At 36.9% G+C, this 20,270-nt stretch overlaps 2 protein-coding genes across 5 annotated transcripts in view; one reads left to right on the top strand and one right to left on the bottom strand.

Moving 5' to 3' along the window:
• ANGPT2 (angiopoietin 2) overlaps window positions 1–6,816 on the bottom strand; it is a 41,136-nt gene extending 34,320 nt beyond the window's left edge. Inside the window, exon 1 of one of the 2 annotated variants that reach the window (XM_059842779.1) lies at window positions 6,288–6,816. In XM_059842779.1, coding sequence (XP_059698762.1) covers window positions 6,288–6,572 — 285 coding nt within the window. In that variant the 5' untranslated portion in view covers window positions 6,573–6,816. The remainder of the gene's footprint in view (window positions 1–6,287) is intronic. The other variant, XM_059842778.1, reaches the window with a different exon arrangement.
• Window positions 1–20,270, top strand: part of MCPH1 (microcephalin 1) — a 123,289-nt gene that overhangs the window by 81,738 nt on the left and 21,281 nt on the right. The gene's annotated exons all lie outside the window — the stretch shown is intronic.

The raw sequence follows: 20,270 nt of genomic DNA, 5'->3' as shown, positions 1-20,270 counted from the left end.
TTTGGTTTAATGCTGTGTAATGTGCCATATCTTTAAAGCATTGCCATGTGTTTAATTACTGTTCTATACTTTTTTCTCCCCCAATGCTTTGCCTTTTTTAGTTATCTGATGTTTGTATTATTTTCCCACCTTTAGTTTATATTTGGCAAGTCTGAGAAGTTCAAATAATTAAATGACAGATAAAATTGTCTGTTCATATTTCTGAAACTTCTTAGTCAGTGCCATAGAAATTCTCCTTTTTTTGAAGGATCTAGTGATACTTATGGTCCACTGACACATTGTTTTCACTGTTATTACCAGTGAGATATTTCATAGGGTGTATTTGGACTACCCAAATATTTCCTGGGCATGACATCCTTGTTTCAGGTACTTGATTTTTTTTTTCTTCCCCAAGAGCCATCTCTTCCCATTTTCCCTTATGCAGTCTGTACAAGTATCTTTCAGGCTCCCATTAGTATCCTGATATGCTAACTAGATGCAAGAACCATTTCTCTCTGAAGTACAACTTGCATCTCCAGTTCCAGGAACTTTGGGTTTTTTGTTGTTTTCTCTTTTGGTTGGTTGGCTTTGACGTGGTTTTTCTGTTTTGTTTTGGGCTTTTTTTTTTAATGGTAAGAGCGGTGACACAATGGAACAGGCTTCCTTGAGAAGCTTTGGACTCTCCATCCCTGGACATTTTCAAGGTTTGGCTGGATAGGTCTTTGAGCAACTTGATCTGGAAGGTAGCCCTGCCCACAGCAGAGGGCTTGGAACTAGATGATCTCTGAAGATCCCTTCCAAACCAAACCGGACTGTGATTCTGTGATTCTCTCAGGATGTGGCAATAAGAAGACACCAAACTCTTATGGAAAAGCCATCAATCCTGATTTGACTCTTGTACTCAAGCTGCTTTCTAACAAGTGGGAAGTATAATCTTTATATATATATATATTGATATAATATTTGCAGTCTAGTCCACAGTTCTACTTTCTGCCTATTGTCTCTGAATTTTCAGGCCTACAAACTTCAGTGCTAAAGTAGCATGTTAGGATGAGAGCCATGCAGCCTGCTGGCTTTTGTAAGTTCTTCAGCAATGCTGACAAACTGCCTCATCAACGGGGATTTCTTTTAAGTTTTCCATTCCTCCATTTGTCTCCTTGAGGCTGAAGAGGCTGATTGAACTTACTCTAGGAGTCTAATTAATATAGACTGAGGCACCTGATGAAATTCTGGGTTTGCAAAGTTCCAAAGATCCAAAAGCAGCCCCTCTCTGTTGTAGACACTAATGCAACTTCTAAACCAAGTTGGCAACATTTTGCCTGTCCAGACCTGTAACGATAGCAACACTGGGGAAGACCATCTTACTTTGCCCCCACCCTGACTTTCAGCCAAAGCTGTGTAGAAGCCCATGAAATGAGAAGTGCAGCAGGAGGTTCTTGCATTAAAGTATGTAAAAAGTTATTAAAGAAACAATGGTTAACTAAGCTGCTTAGTATTAGAAATCAAAGAATATGGTATATTTTCAAAAGCAAATACTATAGTATGTAAAGGACAGTATTAAACAGTTACTAAAGGTACTGGTTGTCATATTTTGAAGGTTAGAAATGGGTCTAATCCATTTCTGTGGGCTTCAGAATAACTTCCATTCTAGGCAACATGTACATGATAGCTTAGGAATCAAGCACATTTTACTGTTTCACTTGGTAAATTTGAGGTGAGATGCAAATTGTTGAATTTTTTTCATAATTAACATTAAAAAAGGAGCAGTAACAATAATTGTCTGTAAAAGAAACACCATCCTCAACTTCAGTCTCTCTGACAAAGTATCAAAGATATGTTAAAGGTAATGCTGGTAAATGTAATATATAAAGTGAGTTTGCAAGTAAAAAGAACTGGGAACCGGCAATTCGGGAATCTTCAAGCTCATTTCCTAAATGTACACTTGAAGAAAGAAAGAAAGAAAAAAGGAAATTAAACACTTGCTGTCAATAATCGATAGAGAAAATCCCCAATTTTGCTGTTTGGACCAGTCAAAGATGACAGGTTTATTGTCATGTTAATAACAAACAAAGCACAGAAAAATATATCTTGAATGCGAGCAAGAGACTGGTTCTGTAAGGCTCTCTTTATCCCATTTTTTATTGATAACATCTTGGAGGTGAATTCTCTATTTCAATTTTGTCTTGTAAATCTGTAGAAGAAAATCTCATTTTCTTTGTTGATTTTGTACAATTTCTTACCTGCAGCACCCATTTGGTATTGGCAGAATGATGCAGATATGGTTTCTCTAACAGTTTTTAAACACATGCAATAGCGTTATTTCAAATCCTTTCACTGAAATTTACCTACAGGAAGTACAACAATAAGCTACATAATTCTATCATCCAGAGTGGTGTGGAAACTTTCTGGTAACATACTAGTCTAAAAGTAAGAAAGTATTTTCTTTTGAGTCCTACCAGTTTTCTTTTGCTTAGCAAATAATCGTTGATAGACAGAAACAAGCACTTCTCACAATAAGTAAAAACAGATGCATTACTTAAGAAAGGAATGTAGGATTCAGAGTCAGAATCATTTCTTGAGTACTTCAAAGTCCAACTCTGTTCAATATATTTGTCCTTATTCATTGTGTGCAGATGGTTTTGAATGGCAGCATGTCAAAGTATCTTTTTGTATTTGACAAATGGCATTCAGTGCAGAAATAATTATAACCTTCCAGGGTATCAAGACAAGGGAAGATTAATCGCAGTTAAGTGTATCCAAAGATACTGCATTTCTATCAGCAGTGTATCCCCCTCCTAGTCTGCTGGGATGATTCAGGATGAAGCTCTGGTAATGGGTTTAAATGTTGACTCCTGACACAGATTTTTATTTGCCAGTCTTTTGATCGGCTGATAAACTACAAATAAATTACCCATATTCCAGATGCTATCATCAATTTGATCATACATTGTTTTCAGCTGTTTGTAACAGGAAAGACTAAGAAAATATGACCTCTTTCTTTTACACTATTGCTGTGGACAGTCATATCTCCTGAGTCATAGGATCCAGTCAATATATCCAGGCAAATTCAAGTCAGCATTCAGTTATTCCAGTGTCTTAACATCTGAAAAAAATGCAGTTCCTTGAGTACAAGTGCTGTGATCCAAATGGTAAAGCTGCCATTTATTCACAGAGAAATAAATTGTTGAACCTAAGGGGTTGCCTGTCTTTTAGGAATATCTGAAAACCTGGTGTTGTATATTGAAAGTTCCAAAGTATAATAGCCAACATAAATGTTTATATTTAATATTTCCAGTCTTGTAGCTCACTTGCTATCGTCTCTAGTTAATTAAAAATTTTATTCATGAGAGTGTTACACTCCCTGCTCACATACACATAAGAAAATAAATCTTACACTTCAGTACACAAATTGATCCCAAGATAGGAAAAGTCAAAGAGGAAAGTTCATTTCAGGTATATTGCAGCACAGCTGATGTAGCATTTTGGCCTTTGCTTCGAAGTATCACTTACTGGCTTACTGCTAAATCATGGATTAGGTGGAAAAAGTGTTTGTTCTAGTTTACCATCTGAATGCTTAAACATAATCTGCTTTTCAAAAGACATTCTCCAGTTTTATGTATGGCACATACAGTAGTGGCATAATGCATTATTAAAGTTCAGATTGAAAAAAGATGTGTTTTCATGAAGAAACAATTTGTACTAACTGTAGAAAAAAAATCTTTTGCTTCCTATGCAGGAGCAGATCAGAAAAGAACGTGGACACATCGAACTCATTTTCTTCCCATTGTGTTTGTCCATTAAGCAGATGAAGCACACACTTCCCATGCTGTTCCATTCATACAGCCCAGTGTTCATTCAGAAACAGAACGCTTCCTTTAGTTGATGGATTAAAGGCAGGAGAGGGGGAGGTGTGTAAAAATGTTTGGGGATGTGCAATATTTCAGGAGCAACATTTAAAGGTTAATTCACACTAGAAGTTTGTAATGTATATTTCACACAACTTCAAAGCAAAACAGGTTCTGCCTCTTAAAGGAACAAAAATAACTTTTAAAGAAAAAGACCCAAAGAAGGTTTTAGTGCAATTGCTGAGAAGCTAAATGTCAGGTTATTTTTAAAAGCAATCTTGTATTACACTTTGAATACACTATAAAAAAAAGCAAATACAATTTTTTCACCCCACCTTGACTGACCTTGCACTATATTTTGGGAGGTTGAAATATGAACTTAAGAATGTGTATTAGTGACCTTAAAAAAACAGCAAGTAAACTCTGTAAGCAACTTTAAAGGTTATTGTTTGCTTTTTATCTTCACTTGCAGACCAGGTGTCTCTAGCAAAGTAAATCTGAGGAAAAGCTACTTTTTGTTGGAAGCTCTTTGTGAGCAAAACAGATGACATAGAGAGCAGGTGTTAAAATAGTGAAAAAGGCAAACAGTAGATATTTTACAGGATGTTTAGCTGTGGAAGAGCTAGGAAAAAAAACAACAGGCTGTTCTAAAGCATCTTATTTAGAAGCCTTTGCTCAAATACAAGAAACGTTTCTGTCTTGTAAATCAGAATCTATCTTTTGATCCCCCAAAGAATAAGTTACAGATATTAATCCTATTCCTCTTGGCACTGAGTTCCCAAGGACTGACAGGAAAAAGCATAGTTTTTACTAAATAAGGATGCTTACTGGTTTCTGTTTACCTGATGCCACTTACAATACTGTGTTTGTCTACTTAAGTGGCATTTAAGACTGAAGTGTTGTGTGATTTACTATTTATGTTAGGAAATTGCTTAGCAGCTGGGTAGCTTAGAATGCTCTACTTTGTGTGGTTTTCATCCTGCATTGAACATCTGTTAATTGTGGTCTTAGCATTACAACAGGGAGCATTGTAAATTAATAAGTAGAAAGGTAAGTAAGTGAAGGAAAGTTTGACTGTTTAAAAAAAAAACCAAAAACTTACTGAACTGACATTATTTGTGTCTCTAAATTAAGCATCCTAAACCTATAAAGAGAGATTTAGAATTCCACACTGGAGCCTTCAAGTGTATGCATTTTGGATTTAAGCTTCAAGGCTCATTTCCAGGCTCATGAAAACCCTCTGCTGATTGTTTTGGAATGGGAAGTTTAACACTTTCAAATTCGCCAGCAGGTTTCATTGGTTGTATCACAGTAGTTCTGTAACTTTGTAACTGATGAGAGGAGTGAGTCCTAATGCAAAATTATTTTATAACTATGTATAAAATGGCTATTCTTTGTAAAAACCTGAATTCTCTCTATTCGCAACACAGATTTTTTTTGCTATGAAGAAACCATTATGGCATCACTGGAACACTTATTTGGAAATAGAGTGCCAAGTCCTTAAAATATTTATTGCTTAGAAGACAGGCATGTTGGTACAAAACATAAAGGCTCATAAATTTACATGCATTTAGACTGTATTATAACACCTTTCCAGGTAGTAGTGAAATAAAGGTTTTTTAAATAAAAATGTGCTGAACTGCATAGCATTTTGAATCAAATTAATTTCTGTAAAAATGTGAAATAGTGATCAGGTTTACTCTCCAGTAATAATAAAAATATATGCTGCATTTTTTTTCCCTGCTCTTTCAGGTACAAGTGTTGCCACTTTGGCAATAAATATGTCAATTTTCCCTTAGTTCCAATGGTATTGCATTAAGGGAAGCTCTGTGGTATCTGTAACACCTTTTCCAGACTATTTTTCCCTTGAATCTTGTATATTTCACTGAAAATGTTACAGGAGGCAAAGGATATCCACTAAAGAATTTTCTTGAAATTCTATCACTTCACAAGGCTGATTTCACTGCAAGTCTGACTAGCAGCCTTTGCTGGAACTACAGTTCTTTATCAGTGGGGTTTAATAGGTTAATTTCTGCATTCAAGTTTTGAAATCACATTTCAGATAACATTTTTCAGGCGTGTCTCGAATAAAGGCACTTTCTATATTCTTTAAATAGATCTAAAATAGCCCTTGCCAATTAATTATAAATCAGTAGCTGCTTCTCTCATGTCAGAAACTTCAGACATGCCCACAGTCCATCTGTGTATGTAATTTGTCCAAGCAACTCAAATGTGATGACAAACTTTGAGGCACGGTCTCTGCACAACTGTACAGTTCACTCTTCCTTGCCAGTTAATATTATGTTCCCAGACTGCAAAACAACTTTTTGATTGGAAGGTAATTCAGAAATGTAGCTTAGACAATGCACTCTGTGAATTTAGGCACTGTTCAAAAAAAGAGAAATCACACTGAAAAAGATAACAGGATGTTAGGTTTTGGGGATAGAAATTATATTACCCTACCTTCATTAGCCACTGAGTGTTGTTTTCCATGATGTTCTCGAGTAGCTGCAGTCTTTGAACTGAGTCATCATAGTCCAGAGGTGCATCCCTTTGCACCGCGTTGGACACGTACGGAGTCGAGGAGCGGCAGTTGTCCGCCTCAGGCAGGAGGAAGGTGTAGCTGCACGACCCGTGCTGAACCTGGTACTGCTTCTTGCCTATCGTCTCCATGCTCTTACTGAAGGAGTTGTATCCTGAAGCTAAGAATATGCCGCAGCCCAAAAAGAAGCAGGCGGCCAGCTGCATTTTAATCCCTGCGGTAACTCGGCGGACCTAGAGAGCCTGGATGCGCTGGCCAGAGCCCGGCCCTAGCTAACCTGCGGCGCAGCCGAGCGCTCCGCTGCCATGTGCCGTCAGGCGAGGGCTGGGCTTGCCTGCCTGCCCCGGGCGGGCCGGGGAGGTGCGGCCGCTCCCGCCGTGCCCGCAGCTGTCAGGCGCGGGAAGCAGCTGCGGCCGCCCCGCCTGGCCCGCTGCCTTCCTGCGCTGCTCCCCGCCGAGTCCCCGCGCCTCGCCAGCCCAGGCGCTCGCTCCCCTGCCCTTATAGCAGGAGTGGGTAAGAGCAGGCACACGTGTGGAGCGGAGCCGCTCCTCCCTCCCTCCCTCCCGGGCTCGCCGGGGCCGGGGGGCAGCGCACAGCGGCTGGCGGGAGAGGGGCGGCGAGAGGAAACCCCAGGGAGGAGCCGGCAGCGGCAGGACTCCTGCGAATTCCTGCAGCACGGCTCTAATTAAGAGTTTCCTAGACAGAGAAATCAGTTCCGATAGCCTCCAACCATGCTAGTAAATTATTTGAGATGGTAATTTTTAAGCTCTACCCTCGACCACCGCTACTAAGCACACACACACACAAACACAAACACACATACATATGTCCCTGGGCTTGTTTGTTCTTAATTTATTTTCCTTAAAATGTGCTGAACCAAGATGTAATTTAGTTGGTGTATAATACACTGTGGAATTACGGACAAAGACACTGTCCCATGCATACAAAAGCAGGCTTGGGTATGTCCTTGCAAAGAGAACACGAGGGGCAGTAATTAGAGGTTTTCAGTTGAACACAGAATTTCTATTTTACTGAATCCCTGAGATGAACACTCATTTTCAGGCTCGTATTTCAAGAGTTAAGCGTTTACAAGCTTTTTATTTATTATTTTAAAGGCACTTTTTTTTTCTTTTCGTCCTGGCTAACTTTGGAAGTGCTAATGTTAATAAAAGAGTTAGAAATCACAAGTTAGCTGGGACTGGAAGAGGAAAAACCATCCAGAGGCAGTGGCAGTAAGGCATAGCTCAGGAAGTGGCATGGCTGAGTAGGAATTACCCTGTTAGCTCTCCTTAGCCCAATTCTGTGCCCTTGGGAGTGGGAAATACCCATAAAAGGGGAGGGAAATTCTAATAAAGTATTTGAAATTTATATGTAAGAGTAAAAAGGACTACTTCCCAACTCCCATGGTCTCAGTGATCGGTCATTTTGAAAAAGCGGAAAATTACTAGCCTTACCAGACCCTGGGAAAGAGTCCATTCCACTGAAATTTTGGAAAAATTTACCTCTCTGTAAGGAGAAATTGTCCTCTTGAAACAAGCATGATAGGATACTGACTCCTGAAGACAAACTGCCTAAGGTTTTGGCTAGGTCTGGATCTGGAAACTATAGATTTTTCTTAATTAAAATAAACAAAGGGAATGCCGTGCTACTCAAACTAACATGAATTACTGACCAAAGTTTCTCATATTCAAGGAAAATCCCAGCATGTCTCAGGATCTCTTAAGACAGACTCTTACATAACTTGCTTCATCTCATATAGTGAATTAATGTGGCTTTACTTTTTTATATCACGGAAGTTGTGTTCAGGAATTGTCAAAAGTAGTTGTAGCAGCTAAAATTCATGTCTTAGGTTGTTGGAAGCTGCTAATATTTCTTTACATAGTTACCTCTGGAAAGGAACTAGAATTTAATTCTGGTGAATTCCAGAAAGGTTCTGATTATATTTGGACTGTAATGAGTGAAACCAATTATGTTGAATTTTTTCCTGTGGATTATTCATACGCCACTGTTCATCCTTCTAACCAGAGGAAACAAAGGAATATGTTTGGAACGGTCAAGATTATTTGCAACAAAATGTATGTAGTTGGAGGGTTTGGTATATGAAGTATGCATTCTCCATCCCTTCAATTTTGTCTTGCAGTAGCCAAGCAGATTATGTGACAGCTACTTGCATTGATAACAAAGTTTGAAACTTGTTGTATACTGATTTCTAATTTTCAATGAATTGAGGTCTTAGAAAGAAGGTTTAATTCCATGTGAATAACAGTCTTTGCAAGATACTTGACCAACCTACTGTTATCCAATGAAGAAAATAGCATTAGATTAATGCACTACACTGTGTGAAGCATTTCTATCTAACCAGACATTCCAATTCAGTATTTTCTGTTATTTGGGTACTTTAATTAATTTGCTAATTTAAATGAGAACTTCCCTTTGCAACTTGTCCTTAAGTTGGTCTGTTCCCTGTTTTCCTTTCACAGCTAGCCCAAAAAATTGAGGGCCACATCCTACTAGTCATCCTTCCTTTCACCACCATGTGTGTATAGTTAATAGAGCAGTGCTAAAAGTTAGATTGCTCCCGCCCTGGAAATATCTGTCTCTTAATGAGGAAAAATTGGAGGATAATCTTTATTTTTCTGATTATATTTTCATGGATTTTTTTTTAATTCTTTAGTTATGTATTAAAGGAAAGTATGAGACTGAGCAGTATAGTATTTTAGAAGTTTTCTTTTTAAGTATTAGAACTCTGCTCAAGGGACTGAACACATATAAAAGACAAGATGTAAGGGAGAATCTGCTGAGTTCATTAGACAGGATCTCCATGAGAGGCTTGATTAAATCAGTAGTTTTTCATTGCCTATAAAACTTGCCATCTGTATGCCACCCTAATGAGTCACAACACCGTTGTAATCTGGCAGCTCAGTTTTGCTGGGTTTTGGGAGAGATGAGTGTCTCTAAAGGTTTGAACTGGAGTCTGTTTTCCTTTATGAAAGGCCAAAGCATGACCCTGGGAGGCCCTTGTGCTGCAGTGAGGCCAGGAGCCAAACTGAATTTGGAGACTGCCTAGGAAGCCTTGCTGTATCTTGGGCCTCCACTAGGGAGAACTGTGGTTGTAGGAATACTGGAAAGAGAAACAAGTTCACCTTTCACTGTGTTTTAAGCTGAGCTTGGTTTTTCTGTCTTGGTTTTTTGTTGTTGATGTGAATGAATGAATGAATGAATGAATGAGTAAATGGTCAGTTGCTATGGCAGCAGTTCAGGAGATAGGGAAAACACAGGTATTATTCTAAGTGACAACAAACTGCTGATGGAAGACTCTCACCAGCACAGCAGGCACCATCACTTAGCTTCTACTCACTGTGTTTCTCATCTAGGTCTTGGAGTAACACCCTGAGGTGCACCAGAGTAAAGTTTTCCCCAAGCTTTCATTGATAATCCCAGCCTGTAGGGGCAGTAACTGAAATACAACCCCTCCAAACACACGTAACCAAGAGAGGGTTTTGCTGTTTCCCCATCTGGGTCCAATGGACTCATATTGCTTTAATGAGGTGCTCTTTCCCACTGTCCAGGAAAGTTTGTGATTGTTCACCTTGCCAACGAAATAAATACACATCCCTTTAACCCTTCGCTGCAGCTTAGTGCCGTATTTGGTGCATCTTTTGGAGCAGTAGATTGTGATCCTTCACCCTTTCTATCCTTTTGGGAGCAGCTTTCCCAGCTGTGGAGGAGGAAGTGGTCTTCTCTGCCTCTCCAGAGAGTCAAAGTCAGTCAGAGTTCAGGGAAAAAGAAAGTAGTAACAGCTAAATTTAGAAAACTGGTGTGAAAATTAAGGCAAGTTAAATCCATTTTTGTTCTTGAAATCTGAGGAAGAGGAAGGAAGATGCCTGCATACAGCCTTTTTACTGAGCCTTAGAGGCATTTTAACAAGTCTGCTTGAAAGGGAGGACTTATTCTGAAAACTGAATGACTGAGAAGATCTGTCCCCTGCCAGTTATGAGAACGACCATTTCTTTGTTAGACATGTTGAAGTAGAGAGGAATTTAAATAATTTGGCATGGAGTCTTATAAATGTCAGAAACTGAGTAAAAAGTTATAATTCAGGCTAGTCACATCCTCTTAGTATTTCTTTCATGTTTGTTGTTCTCTTCATCTTTCATTTCTGCTGTCGATATGGAGTGTTGTATTTACATTCATGATACATTTTTCCTGTAAACTAAAATACAGCTTTCAGCCTGTGAGTTCCTGCTTGCTTTAGAGCTGAGTGTATACAGTATATGCCATAAAATACCAAATACTGGATTGACATATTTAAAGTACAAATTAGATCTTTCCCTTTTTAGAAAGAAGATACCCACTCTACAGAGCTCACCTTATAAGCAGAGCCGAAATGTGTATTTTGTCAAAACTAAACATTTAGAACATTTTGCCAGATGTGTGCAGGCAATTTCCTTTCCTGGGAAACAGTAAATTCCCTTACTCAGCCAGTCGTGGGTTTCTTCCATGCAGCAGATGACTAGGCTGCTCTGAGAGATGCCTCAATTCTACTAACATTATCCTTCCAACTACCATTTTACCTACAGCTGCACAGCTTCTGTTTGACAGGCAGATACAGAGATCTTGTGAGATCTCAGATAGAAAAGGAAGCATATAAACTTAAGAAATAAAAGAAAATGTTGACTTAGCTTTAGTCTGCTATCTGCAAACTTTGTCACTTGAAAACTTTCAAGATGTTGATTTAATAGATAAGTTGTCATTTCAGCAGTTTACTCATTTTAGGAAGGGAAAACTGCATCATAAAATATGTGCAAACTAAAGGCAAACCCATGTAAACAAGTAGGTTTTGGTGCTGCATTCTTACAGGGATATTTGATCTACATATGTAAATGCAAATGCTGTAATGTAATTTCAAAATCAAATCTGAGATGAAAAATCATCTGAAACATGGAATAAATTAATAAAGTATTTTATATATTCTTGGTATTTACATTCCTCACATTTTGACACTCAATGTTAAGTTCCCACCTTTGGTTCCTGGTATTTAATATTAGTTTATGATAGTTCCATTTGCTGTCTTCAAAATATTTTCCTTCACTGTAAGTAGTTTAGCATTTTTCTCAGGAGCAAATGTCAACAAGGACAAGACTCATGAACTTGTAACTTAAAAAAAACAGGATCTAGGACCCTATTGGATTTTTAGGCTGCTGAAAATCTTGTCTGTTTTTAGATTTTACACACTTCTTCAAAGAAATGAGTGATAAGTTATAATGTTTTCCTATAAGCCAAACAATTTCTTTTCATCCAGACCCATAGTTCATATTTTTAGCACTTTAAAATTAATGATAATGTCTCAACAATCATTCCTACTTCCCCCACCATTTGCTCATTTCTATTCCATCTGAGCTTGTGCACCACTCTCTCATGACTTCTTGAACAGTCTCAGGATTCCACTCACTTTCTCAGCTGCAGTTTATTTCTAATCACTCAGAACATCTGGTGTAACATCTTGTGAATTCATAATCAACTTTATGTTCCATCTCTGACGTTCCATCACGTCTCCTTTGAGTGCCCTTCCTTACAAGGGAGGGCATTTGCCCAATAGTTCTCATATTGTACTTCTGCTGAAGGGACAAGAGGTCAATAATCTGATCCACTGAAAATTTCAGTTACCACTCTGGCTTGGTGACTCAGTCTGTTTTTTCCCATCTTGCCTTGTAACATCCAATCCATCATTTCAGTACGCAGTATTTTTCCTAGATGTCACAGCACCAGTGGAAGCATAATGCAGCCAAAACCAGACTTTTGTATTCCCTTGGAAATTCTTCCATTCTCCCTTTTTAACAATTGACACTGCCAACATCTTTCAATGCATTTAAATCTATAATCTGCAAGTTATGTTTCCTTTATGTCTATGATGTTTTATTCTCTCCCTTTTTTGATGCCATGCTTTCATTAGTGGTTCTAAAACCCCTATCTTGGTCCTTATCATCAACATACTGAATTCTGTAACATAATCTCTCTGGCTCCTCCATAATATTTGGAACATTGCTTGCTTATGAAGCTTATTATATTAGTTCTGCCTCAGTAAATGACATTTTTTGCTATCATAAGGATAAACGGTTAGGCAATCATCAGAGCTTCACACAAGTAGATTATATACTTAATTGCTTTGAATTTGGAAGATCTAAATTTAGCACCTCTCCTACCAATATGTCAACTTCATTGCTTTCTATGTAGCCACTGGCTGGATTGGTTTACCTGGGCTGTCTTAGATTAAACTTGGGATATCTTTTCTCAGATAATCAGATATTTAATTTGATCATATTTCCAAATTATAGACTAATTTTGGTGTCCCACTTCCTTTATAGTAACACTGTATTAAAAGACATTATCTATAAAGCATAATTGTATCTGTATTTATGTAAGTGCTTAGTATGTTGTTGATGCCACTGTACCTAAAATGTAATTGTTGTTTTAAATTCTAATTTAGCTTGGGACTTCATGATATCACATCCTGAGTAATAACAATAGCATGAATTAATGGGGTTTTTTTAAATTTCGGTCATTATCACTTCCAAACTCCAAAACCTTGTTAAATACAAAGTGCTTCTTAATTTCTGCCACTTCATTACTTTTATAGTGGTTTCCTTTTTCAATCCAAATTTTTAAGTGATATCTAAAGTAGAATTCACAAGTATCTACTGAACTCTAGTCTATACAAATAATGTAGGCACACATCTAAGAAGACTCTTACTGTGCATTAATGAAGTTCCTGTTTGTAGGACAGATGGTGGTGTCTTTCACTGTGAGCATTTTCTAATAATGAATGTTATTTTAATCTTTGAAAGATGAGTCATCTGCATACAGAAGTAGGAAGTGAGTCCCAGGATTATGAAGAATAGTTGCCACATGTCCTTCCTCCTTAACATATTTATATAGTTGGGCTATAGTGCACAAAGGCTTTGCTCATTCTTTTCAGAGTTATGTGATGACAACAAACTGTAGCTGGTAGCAAGTGTAATTACATCTTAAACTCAAATAACAGGGGTTCAAAACTAACAGGAAAATTGCACTGCTGAATATCTGACAGTGTTAAGTGCTCTGCCTGTCTATCTCTCATACTGGGAAAAGCATAATACAGCCCTTGTTTAAACAGGTTATCATTGGTTGAAACTGAATGAAATAACTTGTCTGCTAATGTGTAGTAAAGCCTTTAAAACCTGTTTTGAAAAATTGTTCCCATAGCACTTGTGTATTTACTCTTGACTGTTGAAATATAAGTTAAAAACTTAACAGATGTCCTTACTCTGCATGCTTATATACTGTTTCTATGCTTTGAAAAATGTCTTTTAAATTACAGTTTTGTGCATTTGGACAATTTAAACCCAAAATCTTTATGTAAGGTTTTGACTTTTGTTCTATTATGTGACTGCTGTATTATATTGATGTGAAAAGGCAGCAGACTCTGAAAGAATCCAGAAGGCTTTTGGAAAATGAGAAGTCTGTCTTACTGACATCCTATAGAAAAATGCATATGCTGTTTGTTTAAAGGAATGTATATTTAAAAGTCTAAGCAGCTGACAGTAAGAAAGCCTTACAAATCAGCCCAGTGCCGGTGATTTAAATCCTTCCTCTTGTAAGCAGTCAGTCAGGTTAGCGGAAGGTTCTCTCATCTGGTAATAGCACACTTATTTCATAATAACAGCATGTCACACTTCCGAAGAGCATGCTCAAGTTAAGATCTGAATTCAAAGATAAACTGGTGTCAAAGAGGGAATGAAAAGGAAGTGAAAAACTGTGTAAGAGGAATAAACAACGCTTTCAGAGAGGGAGAGGACATTTAGGGCAGCAGTAAGGTACCTAGTTCCTGACATCTGTTTCCCTCAAGAAAAAAATCCAGTACATGCACTAACCTTTTTATGGAGAGTGCAAGAAAAATATTTGCAGCATGTTTTCATATATTCATATTTGTTGAACTGTATTATGGATGTGTAATTTGAAGTGGACAAAGCAACTGCAAACTATTTTTGCACTCCATAAAGATAAATATTTTCCTTTTTTCAGTACTAACATAGTTCAGTAATAGCTCTCAAAAACATTGCCCACCCTCCTGCTGATTCTGCCACAAAAACTGGGCATTCTTTTTGTTGTTGGTTTTACTGCTGTACAAGCAGATGAAGGAATTAAAGTGGAGTTTTTTTCTCCCTGGTTAGTGAGGCATCAGAAGCCATGATTGGACAGCACAAAGATTAGCTGCATACAGATACCAAGATTAGGGCTTCTTTGAGTTTGGATTCCTTGCCTCTGTACAACTTATTGCTCTGTAAATATTAATGTAAGTACCTGACTGGCTGAGTAATATTCTGTTCTTTATCTCTTCAAATAAATCCTTTGCTGGATAGATAATCCTCCATCTCCAGTGGAATATATAGACAAGACCAAATCTCTTTAAAGTATCCTATAGTTAAAGTGGTATATTTTCTTCCCAACACAAACCAATGAGAAAGTCCTTTTATTGGACTTTTATCTAAATCTAAATTATTACTTGAGTAATTTCCCTACACAGAAAATTCAAATCTTTAAAAATCTTTAATCTGTCTCACAAGAAATATATGTACAGGAAATTTGGAGATGACATTGGTGATATCTACATTGTTTGAATATGCATCCACATTCAGGCTAGCCGCAGACAAAGTAACTTTTATTTAAAAATCAAATAGTTCCATCTCAGCTTATTAGCTGGAGGCTAACCTTGATTATAGAACACCTTGCTTGTATTTTTATGCTCTTATGTGAATTTTACGTCAATATTTTCAGTCAAATCTGTGATCAAATTCTATTATAAATAACTAATAAAGCTTCATGTTTGGTTTTAAATTATACATTCTGATTTATTACTGCTTCAGCATTGTGGCCTGAGCCCTAATAACAATGTCCAGTGAATAGCATTTGTCTTGAACTTAAATAACTGTATTTCCAGTTCATCAAATTAGGGATCAGCTGATGTTCTTCTACTAATTTCTGCTTTCCTTTGCCTGTTCACCCACTTGAGTATCATTTTTAGGAAGCAAAATCCATATTCAAATATTTACTAGATGATGTCCTGAAATGACGTCTCCTAACTCAGCCAGCTTAGAATATTTTCTTTTTGCATTAATGAAGATTGTATCCTTGTGTAGGGTGTTCAGGTGCCCTTCTTTGATTAAATGCATAGATCAGGTCAACCAAGATTTACTTGTGGAGTCAGAAAAATTTCTCTCTGTTGATCACAAGGAGACTGGTAACAAGTTCAGATGACAGCACTAGAATTTAGGTGAAATGAATGTCATGAACCTTATGGAAATAAGTGATGGTTATTCAAGATATCATGTGTGTTCCATTTTTTCATCTTGAAGTGCTGTTGTTAGTATATTATTAGTATTTTTCATTTTATTACAGTTATCAGACTATTGTATCCAAACTGTGTTGTTTTGCCGCTCTTCTCTTTTGGTAATGGATTCACTTGGACTGTGAATTGATTTTAAAAAAACAGGCCAGTAAGAAATTGGGTCTAAATAGATTTTTCACCCTGGAAACATAATTCTTCTACACTGTAGGCATATTTTGCAAGGCTAAGAGCACTATACCTTTGGTAAATGTCTGTGGAAATGTTTAAGCAGGGATTGTTCTGGACACCCAGTGGAGCCCACAGTGAGGATGGGTGGACTAGCAATGGATTGAGTTTTCAGCCAGCTGGGAAGTATTCCAGGCAGGACTACAGCAGGCAGAGAAACTGTAGGGAGTCATGGCCTAAAATTTGTTTTAATTTCATACAGAGTATGAAGATATATCTTCTGAAGCTAAGATCTATGAGACTGTAGAAAAGCCTCTCATGAGAAGCCATGGAATCCCTGTTGTATGAGTAATACAGATGGCAAAACACTGAAAAATGTAAAGGAAAATCCCATGCTGGCAGCAATATGAATTAAGTGATTTAATAAGCTTTTTCATCTCTTCATTTCTCTCATCAAACATCCTCACTTTGATGAAAGAAAGAAAAATGTTTATGTTGGACCTCCATGTGAAAAGTGCTTTTAGGAAAAAAAAATCCCTCTTCAGATTATAAAACTATAATTAGTATAGTTGAAATAATTCTTGCATTTTCTCACAGACATTAAATTAAACCTATCAGGCACAAGCTAATATTAATGCCTGCAAACTGTTAAGCATAATTATTCCAATATAAGGTAGCAGTGGGTTTAATATTGGAAATTGTTATGGTTTCAGATTTCTTTGCAATATTGGGACAACTTAGTTTTATATTATTAATTCCATCAATGACTTGAAAAAGAACACAGTTATTCCAATTGCTAAAAGCATCAGAGTGAGACTTTGCTTCATAGACTATTATTGCCCACACAAAAACCTTCTTGGCTGAGAAGTCTGCAACCCGACAAATTATTCTCAATTATCAATGGCTTGATTGTTGCTTTTGCTTTCAGATTTTTTTTAAAAAAGAAAACTTATTTAAACATAATATCTACAGTGAATAATTTTTTTTAAAATGCATTTCATGGACATAATGAACTGAAAAAGCCAAAATTTTACATCGAAATCAGATTGCTCTTCATTAACTTGTGATAGCTTAATTTCTCTACTTTTAAAACCTTTATTTTTGAACATTTATTTGACATGAAGTGGGCTCCTTTGGATTCACATGTGTTTTACCTTGCTGGTTCTGCAATGGGGGCAGAAAATCTGTGCTCGCTTAGCTGTGACCTAACTTTGCTGGCCCACAGTTAAAGACTACAGTACACCTAATAAAGAAAAATAACACATGCTTTTAAGATAGCTATTTCAATAAACTGATAGCCTCGAGGACTAAAAAAAAAGCGATGCTTTAAAGGCAAACTGAGGGCTTCTCATTTAGAAGACTTTTCTAGCATCAGTCAGAACCTTTTTGTGATACATCTGTCATGGAAAATGATCAGAAGCTGCAGAAATAAACAAAATGTGGGTCTGTTCTGCATTATTGTAATTTGCAGATGCCCTGTGCCTGCTTACAGAGGATGGCCTGAGGCTTTTAAAACTGTTAATGACATGAACAGTAGCCAAGAACTGTCTTTTTTTGAAACACAAGTGTATTATTAAAATAAACCAGAATGTGTGAATCCTCGCACAGTTGCCATTTGCATTAACTTTACACCGTGAGAATTTTTTAAAAAGATACAGATTTCTCAACAAACATTCTGTGGTCTAGTTAAACAATTTGAAGCATTTTCAAGAGGTGGTACCACTAGTTCAAATATTGGCTTTCGTGGCTGATCCAAATCAGGCTTTACAATAAGTGAAACTTGGTTCTCTTTCATTGATTTCTCAATGTTCATAAATTCAATAAATGTTCATTCATCAAATTCCATCTCTTTTCCATGTCAGAAGGAGGCACCTGTTTCCAAAAAAATGAACTGGCAGATGGCTTAGTAAGTATTGCACCATATCACAGCTGGTGGAATGAAATAATTTTAATGAACAGAAAACAAACAGAAATTAAAGTATTCCAAATTGGAAATAAGGGAGGAGGATTTCTTATCTTGTCCTTTTCTTTTTCTTCTTTTTTTTTTTTTTTTTTTTTTTAGTTAATATTCTTCTATAAAGGTAGGGTTGTGAATCCTAAATACTAATTGTTGAAATTCAGGACAGTTTGGGACTATGTAACAGCTTTGTACGAGGACATCAAGCACACTGTAACTGGTAGTGCATCTGCTGTACATGAAGGTTTTATCCACTTATGCATTGTGTCATTTTTCCAGTTTTCTAGGCATCTGAAAATCAGCCTGGTTTCAATGAAAATATGTAGAAAGCCATAGTCCATATGCTTTTCATATGAGACATAAGACTTGACTGTGTAATACTGGACATCCCCCATTCTGTGGGACATCTGCCAAGCTCAGCAGAAATAGAAGTTACAGGCAGGAGAATAAAACCAGAGGAATAAGTGATTGCTAAATCCTTATTCTGTTTTTAATTTTTATATTCTGCTCCGATCTCAGCTGTTAGAGTCAACTCTTAACAATGTCTGTGAACTGGAATAGCCATGTATTCTGTACTTTAAAATGCTTTGTGGTTAAAACTTTAAAATGTTAAATGTTCATAAATGAATGACAGATTTTCAGAGGTTCTCAGTATAGGCTTAGAGACTTCCAAAAATCCTAGTATGTTTCCCTTTGCATCTTTAGGTAAGAATGTATCTCTGATCTGTGAGCTTGGAAAAGCCTAAGAGCCTTTTAATGTGTTCTGTGCATGAGTAGTTTAGGTTGTATTTGAAATGTAAACTGCAGCTGTTACAAATTTTCTCAAGAGTTTTGGGGTAAAAGATAAATCTTGCCTTGTTTTTGGGTGTTGCCAGTGATTATGTTACTCTGTCCTTTTGGTCTGCTATGTCCTAGATTATGAACTAATTAGATTAAGAAAGAAATGATAGTTTAAATTTAGGGGAAATAATTCTATTCCTCATGGTTACAGAAGCATGAAAATGTTTCTCTGCAAAATGGCAGTAGAAGGCAGCAAGTAAATAAACCCCATATTTTTTAGCATGATTTTGAAAGCCAGAATCCTGGTTTCTGAATAGTTCAGTTAGCAGTTCCAGAAATGTAAATTCTAAAGTCCTATTGGAAGACCTTCCTTTCACATTTCCAGAATGTGAAAGTAAATACTGATAACATCTGCCTATTTGGCATTGCTTTCAAGTTGTTGTTTTCTTGCATCTATTTATAAATCTAATACTGTTCAACTCCTTTTTATTGGCATGTATGTGTTTATTGTACCTCTCAATACCTTGGATGCTGTAGAAAACTTCAAAGTAAATTAGAATTGGGTTCCTGTCTACAATACAATCCACAGTCACATACAGGTTTCACTTGCTAAAATTTACTGTGGCTGCAGGTAGAATTTTTATAATGTTCAGGTTAATGCACGTGGAGGATTTTTTAAGCACTTCAACTGCCAGTGTAATGGAAAGAACCCTGAGAATTTTTGCCTTCATTTATCATGCTTTCGGTTTTAGTGTTAATTATATTACAAGAGAGAGCATAAATCATCTACTTGGCATCTCACTTTACATCCCAGGTTAAAAAAGGTACTACCAGGCTGTTACTTTCTGCAAGTTACATGCTGCTTTTGTAGTATTCTAGTCCTTCACTGCTGTTTCTTTGTCTGTGTTACATCTGTGAAACTCAGAAAAATCCCTGTATTCAATACATTGCTAACAGACAAGAAAGGAAATTTTACATATTCAGGATGCATATGTAAATTACTATTTTTATTTAATAAAGATAGATTGTTGAGCCTGGCACTAATTTTATCCTTTGTTACCAGTGAAGACATGGGAACTTGAAGTATATCCTGCTTCCATACCAGGGAAGTTGGCTCAGACTGGAAGGAGGAAGACATAGGATCATTTTTTGTGGAATACGTCCTTTAAATGTTAGTTCACAAAGACCTGCTGAGTCAAAAGGCCAATTTTATCTAAAATTTGTTTTTAAAAATGTAGGATACTCAGATATACGTAGCATACATGACAAAATAGCCAAGATAAAACAGTTCTAGAAACCTACTGGACTTTAAGGATGCATCTGATTGTTGCTCAGGAGCCCATACTGGGAAGGATACCCACCTACTTCTGTGCCTTCCCTGGCTGATGTGCTTAACCTATGCACATGACTATAATCTAGGAGCACATGATTATGTTCTGCAATGACTTACAAATAACTGTAACACCCCAATTACCTCCTAAAAAGAGCTCTGTTTTATCTACATAGCTAGTTTTCCAGGATAAAAATCAGTTCTGTAATTCCTTTTTACCACTCTGTGGTCCTTGTTTATAGTGCAATGGCCTCATATATCTGACTAATAGAATCTTGCTGCCTTGG

Source organism: Haemorhous mexicanus, chromosome 3 (genome assembly GCF_027477595.1).
Source record: "Haemorhous mexicanus isolate bHaeMex1 chromosome 3, bHaeMex1.pri, whole genome shotgun sequence".
NCBI classification, from domain to species: domain Eukaryota; kingdom Metazoa; phylum Chordata; class Aves; order Passeriformes; family Fringillidae; genus Haemorhous; species Haemorhous mexicanus.
This window is presented reverse-complemented; position numbering and strand designations above follow the sequence as displayed.